The following is an 8346-nucleotide window of genomic DNA, read 5'->3' on the forward strand; positions in this document are numbered from 1 at the left end:
CGGGCCCTGGTGGCCTTCCAGCGGGGCGAGTACGCCGAACTCTACCGGCTACTCGAGAGCCGCCCCTTCCCCGCCGCCCACCACGCCTTCCTGCAGGACCTCTACCTGCGCGCGCGCTACCATGAGGCCGAGCGGGCCCGCGGCCGCGCGCTGGGCGCAGTGGACAAGTATCGACTGCGCAAGAAGTTCCCTCTGCCCAAGACCATCTGGGACGGCGAGGAGACAGTCTACTGCTTCAAGGAGCGCTCCCGCGCCGCGCTCAAGGCCTGCTACCGCGGCAACCGCTACCCCACGCCGGACGAGAAGCGCCGCCTGGCCACGCTCACCGGCCTCTCGCTCACGCAGGTCAGCAACTGGTTCAAGAACCGGCGACAGCGCGACCGGACCGGGGCCGGAGGCGGCGCGCCCTGCAAGAGGTGAGGGGCCTCGGGCGGCGCAAGTCCCCCTCTCCTGGGGACATCCCGTCCACCAGCCCTCCTTCCCCGTGCCTATTACTGGGGCCGGCGTGCCGAGGTCCTTGGACACCTCCCGCTCACAACCCCGGGCGCCCGCGGGGCGCGGGGACTAAGCGTGGACGGGACAGACACCCGCCCGAGCCCTCTCCCCGGCATCACTGCCCCGCGCGTCTGCCCTTCCAGCGGCTCCACTCCGAGCTCCTGCCCCAGTCCCATCGGTGTTGTGGAACCACACTGCGAGGGGCACTAGAGGGGCTGCGGAAAGGGGGCAGGGGCCTGTGGCCACCCCCAGCCCGCGTAGGGGCTGCCTCCCAGTCTCCTTTCTTCACTGACCGTTACTCTTACCCACCCGCCCCCACACCCCCTCCGAGTCCCGACGGCGTGGTCCATCGTCTGCTTTTGTTGTGAAACGTGAACCTTCCCCAGCTCCGGTTTCCCTGTAACCCAAGCCCTTCCCCTCCCACCCTGAGCGCCGGCCTCTCCCTTCTCTGACGCCCCGCGGGGAGGGCACCGGGAACTGTGCTGGCGGTTGCTGCTCCCTCTCTCCAGGGCACTCGCCCTTTATACCCAACCAAGGAACTTTTAGGGCAACCTGGGAGCTCAGCCTCTGGGGACCCGAGGCTGAGGCGGGGGAGAGCAAGGGCCTCTTCCCTCCCCAGCGCTTCTCTGCAGTGGTGTCCATGCAGGACTTGCAAAAGGCCCTGGGGTTTGGGGTGGTCTCAGAGAGGCTTCATAACCCCTGGAATGACCCACCGAAACTTGGGCCGGGAAAGTGGGGGGAGCAGCCGGCTGGCTCTGTGGGAGGCCCCACAGACTAAGGGACCCCAGCTGACAGCCATTTCTCCTACCAGCGAGTCTGATGGGAACCCCACGACCGAGGACGAGTCCAGCCGAAGTCCTGAGAACCTGGAGAGAGGGGTTGCCGCAGTGTCCGCCGAGGCCGCTGCCCAGGGCTCCATATTCCTGGCAGGGACCAGCCCTCCCGCACCGTGTCCGGCGTCCTCCTCCATCCTGGTGAACGGGAGCTTCCTGGCGGCTAGCAGCTCCCCAGCAGTGCTCCTCAACGGGGGCCCTGTCATCATCAACGGCCTAGCTCTGGGCGAGGCCTCCAGCCTGGGCCCGCTGCTGCTCACTGGGGGCGGGGCTGCCCCTCCACCGCAGCCCAGCCCTCAGGGGGCCAGCGAGGCCAAGACCTCCCTGGTCCTGGACCCTCAGACAGGGGAGGTACGGCTGGAGGAGGCTCAGCCGGAGGCCCCTGAGACCAAAGGGGCCCAGGTGGCTGTTCCAGGACCAGCCCCTGGAGAGGAGGTCCCAGGGCCCCTGGCCCAAGTGGTGCCTGGCCCCCCGCCGGCTGCCACCTTTCCTCTTCCCCCCGGGCCAGTGCCTGCTGTGGCTGCCCCACAAGTGGTACCACTCTCCCCACCCCCAGGGTACCCCGCAGGCCTGAGCCCCACCTCCCCGCTATTGAACCTACCCCAGGTAGTGCCCACCTCGCAGGTGGTGACCCTGCCCCAGGCTGTGGGGCCCCTGCAGCTGTTGGCAGCCGGGCCAGGCAGCCCTGTGAAGGTGGCAGCTGCAGCAGGCCCTGCCAACGTGCACCTCATCAACTCCGGGGTGGGTGTGACCGCCCTGCACCTGCCTTCAGCCACTGCCCCAGGTACTCCCAATCTCCCTCCCTCAAGCCTGGGTGAGAGCCAGGGGAGGGGATGCAGTCATCTCAGAGGGAGGAGCTGTCAGTGGGCTCCCGGGGGGCATCTCATCCCTGGCGAGTCTCATTGCCCCAAGGACAAGGCCCACTGGAAGGCTCCTTCTGCCCACCCTCCAGCCGCACAGTCTCTACCTCTGCTTGGCTTGGCGGGCTCCCCTGGCTCTCACCCGCGCTCGGTCCCTCTCTCCCCACAGGAAACTTCCTCCTGGCCAACCCTGTGTCTGGCAGCCCCATCGTGACGGGTGTGGCCGTGCAGCAGGGCAAGATCATCCTCACCGCCACCTTTCCCACCAGCATGCTCGTCTCCCAGGTCCTGCCGCCAGCTCCTGGCCTGGCCCTGCCCCTGAAGCCAGAGACAGCCATCTCCGTGCCCGAGGGAGGCCTCCCAGTGGCCCCCAGCCCTGCTCTCCCAGAGGCTCACGCCCTAGGCACCCTCTCTGCGCAGCAGCCACCTCCCGCCGCTGCCACCACCTCCAGCACCAGCCTGCCCTTCTCCCCTGACTCCACTGGCCTCCTTCCCAACTTCCCAGCGCCCCCACCGGAGGGGCTGATGCTGTCACCCGCGGCTGTGCCTGTCTGGCCAGCAGGGCTGGAACTAAGCACAGGAACAGAGGGGCTGCTGGAAGCAGAAAAGGGGCTGGGGACACAGGCCCCCCACACCGTGCTGAGGCTGCCGGACCCCGACCCCGAGGGGCTGCTCCTGGGGGCCACTGCAGGGGGTGAAGTTGACGAGGGGTTAGAAGCTGAGGCCAAGGTTCTGACCCAGCTCCAGTCGGTGCCTGTGGAGGAGCCCTTGGAACTGTGACCCAGTGCGGCCCTGTGGCCTCTCCCAACAATGGTGCTGAAGACACAGGGACAGGAGTGGGAGGGAGGGGGCCCCAGAAACACGGTTGCTGAAGACCCCAGCCACCACATCCTTCTGCCCGGGTGGCCTCTCCAAGCCCTGGTGGTGCCCAGGGTCGCGTCCCTGGCTGCCTCCTGTCCAGGTCTCCCTCCCCCTCTGGATGGGAAGCTTCTCTGTTACAGCCCTCCCCATGCTGTGCCCTGCCATATACATGGGGGACCCAGGCTCCTGACTCAGGGGCCCTGCCCCCTCCACTTGGTACTAGCTGTGAGTGGAACACCCTGCCCCAGGGCCAGACTTCCAGCCCCCAGAGCCCTCTCCCTGTCACTCCCTGAAACACTATTAATAGCTCTGCTGATAGCTGGTGTTGTCACAACTGTCTGGAATCCAAAGGTGAAGGACAGGCAGCCCCGCACCCCCAAGACTGGAGACCCTCCCCAGCGTGGCATTTCCAGCTGGTAGAAGGGCTTGGGCGTCTCCCAGTCCACAGCTGTGGGGAGGCGGGGGTCTTCCCCCACCAGCTCTCCTGGACTCAAGCCCTTGTCCTCATATATGGCCCAGACCAAAGATTCCCTCATCCCTGGGGGCAGCCCTGCCACTGTGTCTCCTTTGTATTCTAAATCTTTATTTTTCTAGGACATGTTATGCCTCCATTTTCAATTAAAATAAAGTTACTGGACTACACCACCACCAGGGGTGTGGGGTGCCTTCCAGGGGCTGTCCAAAGGAGCACTGAACACACCCGGCCTTCCCATTGCTGCCTCCCGAGGGGGAAGAGGGGTTTGCATTCAGATGCACGGGGTGGCTGGGAAGGGGTGGCAATGAGGCCTCTTGCAAGCCACAGGCCTCCAGATGAGGGTGGAAGGAGCACCCCAGTGGGGCAGCAGGGGACGCGGGAGGGCCTGCCCTTCTCTCTCTTGCTGGTAACAAAGGTTCCACTTGCTTTATTTTATTTAAAACAATAAATAGTCTAAAAATAGAACAGGAGAGGGAGGCGCAGGGTGAGGTGAGCATGAACAGGGTTGCAACTGTGTGGCTGGGGTGGGGACGGGAAGGGGAGAGGGGTGGGTAAACTTCACCTTCCAACACGCCGCATTTCATTTTGGGTTTCCTTCCTAAGCCTGGGGGAGAATCGAGGCAGCTGCGGGCGACTGGTGCTCCAGGCAAACATGCTCAGCAGTTGGGGCCAATCAGTGCCCCCCTCCCCAGTCCCATGGGACCTGCATTCTCAGGGGCTGGAGGCCCAGGACGGACAAATTCATTGATGGGTCCTGGCTTCCAGCAAGAGCGGTGGTTGCCATGAGGGGTGAGGGGAGCGAGGTGAGGGGGCCGCCCTTTCTCACTGGATGTGCGTGGGCAGCGCCAAGGCCTTCTCGGCCAGCAGCTGGTAGAAGGGCTTGGGCGTCTCCCAGTCCTCAGCGTCGCTGCCAGAGCCATCCTGCTTCACGATGCGGTTGTGCTGGCGGCTGAACCTGCGAGCCTTGGTGCTGGGGAGACGGCGGCAGGTGGCCCAGCTTCCTCACTCGCCTCCCGGGCAGCCTGTCCCACCCCCAATCCTGTGGCCCCCGCAGCGGCCTGGGCCACCGTTTTAGCCTCTACTGGGCGAGCCTTGGGGCCAGCAAGTTCTGGTCTGTAAAATGGGACTCAGCCAAGGGCTCTGGGATGTGTTCAAAGTCAGGAGCCAGGGCAGGTGGCAGCTCCTTGAAAGTGGAGGGGACAGGGTTCGGGGGAGTTGAGGTGGCCAAGGGACAGGAAAAATCAGACCACAACCCAAGAAACTCATGTGGCAGAGATGCAAAGGAATTGAGGCTGGGGGTCCTTGTCTGGGCTCAGCTGTTCCCCAGCTTAGTTGTGGTGGGGCACCCCTACACCTGTGTCACTCCCAAGGGTTTCATAAGAAGGGACAACACGCAAATTCCTCCGCCCAGTCTCCCATGCCATGACACCCAAGGCTCCAGAGACAGAGCAGATTCCGGAGCAGGGGGGCCCTTCCACCCCCCACCTACACCTCGGGGCCGGAGCCTCTCACCAGTATGGCCTCCGCTCCTGCTGGGTCATCACCCGCCACAGCTGGGCCAGCTCCTTGGTGGCAGCTGTAGAAGCGGTTCCAGGACAGGATCTGGGACAGGAAGAAGGATGAGGTAAGGAGAGGCCTGCAGGACACCCTGACTGAGAACTCAGACCCTTCCTAGACTTGTGGGTCTACAAGGCCTCCAAGACCACCCTCTGGAGCTGAGGATGCAGAGGGAGCTGGACTCAGTGGCTGTTCACAAGGGGGCATCCGGCATCCCAGGAGAGTGCAGGGGACCTGTGGCCACCGCTCCTGGCCCCCACATCTGGATCTTCCTGTAAAGGAACGAGCTCTTCTCTGTGGCTTGGGGTGACCTCCCCATCCCCTGGCTCCAGGCCTGACAGTGACTGGTTCAGGATTGGCACGAGATCTACCAAAGTCAGTCCCAAGGACTTTGCTTAAAACCTCAGAGACCTCTGCTCCCCCCGGGGTCGCTTGGGTGGGGGACAGGACCGGAGCCTGCGCCTCCTGGGGTGACCCCGCCTGCTAGAGAATGAAGCCAGCACAGAAGATGGCAGAACTGAGCGAAAAGGACAAAGATTCCAGACAGCCTGTGTGAGCCCTGAAACCAACTACATCTCAAGGCAGTCTATACCTGCCCTTGTTTTCCAGGTTATATAAGTCAATTCATTTCCTTTTCTTGCTGGGCCTGAGGCTCACACCTGTAATCCCAGCAATTTGAGAGGCCAAGGCAGGTAGATCACTTGCAGGTTTTGAACTCCTGGCCTCAGATGATCCGCCCACCTCCGCCTCCGAGAGTGCTGGGATTACAGGCATGAGCCACTGTGCCTGGCCTATTTTTTTTTTTTTTTTGAACAAAGTCTCACTACCAGGAACGCAGGTGAGGCGTTTGAGACCAGCCTGGCCAACATGGTGAAACCCTGTCTCTACTAAAAATACAAACATTAGCCGGGAGTGGTGGCACGCCTGTAATCCCAGCTACTCAGGAAGCTGAGGCAGGAGAATCTAGGAGGTAGAGGTTGCAGTGATTTGAGCCCGCGAGGCAGACATTGCAGTGAGCCGTGATTGTGCCACTGCACTACAGCCTGGGCGATAGAGCGAGATTCCATCCCTCCCCCCCCCAAAAAAGTCCTTTTTTCTGAAGTCTAAAGTCTGAATTGGATTTCAGCGCTGACAATGGATGGATCCTGTCCAATACGATGGGGCCGGGTTCAATTCTGGGGAAGAACTGTGGTCCAGGAAGAGTTTGTGGGGTCTGGGATGGGGAGAAAGTGTCAGACAGCTGTGAGGAGCGGCATGGCCAGGCTACGGGCAGAGAACAAAGCCAAGGCCTTCCCCAGGGCCAAAGACGGACCCCCTACCCACCGGATGTACTGCTTCCGGTTCATCCTGCAGAACATGATGAAGCCATTGACACACTTCTTCTTCATCTGGGGTGGGCAGGGGCCTTTCTTCTTCTCCTTGGGCTTCACAGGGGCCCTGGCTGCTTGGCCCTTCCTGGCCTTTTTCTCAGCTGCTGGCAGGGGTGAGGTCGGCCGGGTGGGGGTCCATGTGGTGTCTTCGTCCTCTTCGCTGGAGCCCGGCATGCCCGCAGGGTTGGCCTGCATATCCTGGGGGAGGGAGAGGGTGGTGAGAGAGGAAGGAGGCCCGGCCGGCCCTGGCGTGTGGCCGTGTCTCTCACCTCTGGCTGCTTCCACAGGGGCTCTGAGTCGCTGTCCTCCGAGCTGGAGCTGGAGCTAGAGCTGGAGCTGGAGCTGGAGCTAGAGCTGGAGCTGGAGCTAGAGTTGGATGGCACCTTGCTATTCCCGCTCAGTGAGAGGTAGCAGTGGTCCAGCGAGACTGAGGACCGGTGCAGGCTGTGGGACTCAGGAGGGTCTTTGGGGGCCTTGGAGGCTGTGTCCTGGGGCATGACGAGGGAGAAAGATGGGAGGGGAGACAAGTGGTGCCCCTTCATCCCCCCAATACTGCTTTTCTAGGACATAACATGAGCATTAGCAGCAGCTCAGATTGGCAGGGTGTGGTGGCTGACGCCTGTAACCCCAACACTCTGGGAGGCTGAGGCAGGAGGATGGCAGGGCCAGGAGTTACAGACCAGCCTGGGCAACATAGCGAGACCTCGTTCTACAAAAAATAAGAAAAAAAAGGCCAGGCACAGTGGCTCATGCCTGTAATCCCCACACTTTCGGAGGCTGAGGAGGGCAAATCACCTGAGGTCAGGAATGCAAAACCAGCCTGGCCAACAGGGCGAAACCCTGTCTAAAAATACTAAAAAAAATTCGCCAGGTGTGGTGGTGGGCGCCTGTAGTCCCAGCTACTCTGGAGGCTGAGGCACAAGAATCGCTTAAATCCAGGAGGCGGAGGCTGCCGTGAGCTGAGATTGCACCACTGCCCTCCAGCCTGGGCAACACAGTGAGACTGTCTCAAAAAAAAAAAAAAAGAAATTAAATTAAGTTAAATTTAAAAATAAGTTAAAACAAAAAACAAAAAAACAGCTGGGCATGGTGGTGCATGCCTGTATTCCCAGCTACCTGGGAACCTGCGGCGGGAGGGTCATTTGAGCCCAGGAGTTCAAGGCACTGATCTATGATGGTGACACTGCACTCCAGCCAGCCTGGGCGGCAAAGCAAGACCCTGTCTTTCTCTCTTTCTCTCTCTCTTTCTCTTTCTCTCTCTTTCTTTCTTTTTTTTGAGATGGAGTCTTGCTGTTGTCCCTCAGGCTGGAGTGCAATGGCGTGATCTCAGTTCACTGCAACCTCTGCCTCCCAGGTTCAAGCGATTCTCCTGCCTCGGCCTCCTGCGTGGCTGGGGTTCCAAGTGCACGCCACCATGCCCAGCTAATTTTTGTATTTTTAGTAGAGATGGGGTTTCACCATATTGGTCAGGCTAGTCTCAAACTCCTGACCTCAGGTGATCTGCCCACCTCAGCCTCTCAAGGTGCTGGAATTACAGGCATAAGCCACCACGCCCAGCCACGCCCTGCTATTTTTTTTTTTCTTTTTTTTTGAGACTGGGTTTCGCTCTTGTTACCCAGGCTGCAGTGCAATGGCGCCATCTCGGCTCACTGCAACCTTCACCTCCCAGGTTCAAGCGATTCTCCTGCCTCAACCTCCTGAGTGGCTGGGATTACAGGCGTGTACCACCACACCCGGTTAATTTTGTATTTTTAGTAGAGACGGTATTTCATCATGATGGCCAGACTGGTCTCCAACTCCTGACCTCAGGTGATCTGCCCTCCTCGGCCTCCCAAAATGCTGGGATTATAGGCGTGAGCCACTGTACCCAGACAATTTTTGTATTTTTCTTTTTT

General features: G+C 60.8%; 2 protein-coding genes across 2 annotated transcripts in view; one reads left to right on the plus strand and one right to left on the minus strand.

Annotated features, from left to right (window-relative positions):
* On the plus strand, positions 1–3697 carry SIX5 (SIX homeobox 5; the record flags this gene model as incomplete). The annotated part of the gene is made up of 3 exons (XM_011962980.1): positions 1–416; positions 1307–2112; positions 2358–3697. Coding segments are annotated over 3 exons (1833 nt in total), but the record flags the coding sequence as incomplete, so codon positions are not given.
* Positions 3698–4346: 649 nt separating this feature from the next.
* Positions 4347–8346, minus strand: part of BHMG1 (basic helix-loop-helix and HMG box domain containing 1) — a 67893-nt gene continuing 63893 nt past the window's right edge. Inside the window, exons 9-12 of the mRNA XM_011963153.1 lie at positions 6721–6939; positions 6405–6649; positions 5037–5126; positions 4347–4494 (exon numbers count right to left, since the gene is read on the minus strand). Of these exons, the coding sequence (XP_011818543.1) occupies positions 4347–4494; positions 5037–5126; positions 6405–6649; positions 6721–6939 (702 nt within the window). The remainder of the gene's footprint in view (positions 4495–5036; positions 5127–6404; positions 6650–6720; positions 6940–8346) is intronic.

This window comes from Colobus angolensis, unplaced genomic scaffold, assembly GCF_000951035.1.
Source record: "Colobus angolensis palliatus isolate OR3802 unplaced genomic scaffold, Cang.pa_1.0 Scaffold60, whole genome shotgun sequence".
In the NCBI taxonomy this organism is placed as follows: domain Eukaryota; kingdom Metazoa; phylum Chordata; class Mammalia; order Primates; family Cercopithecidae; genus Colobus; species Colobus angolensis.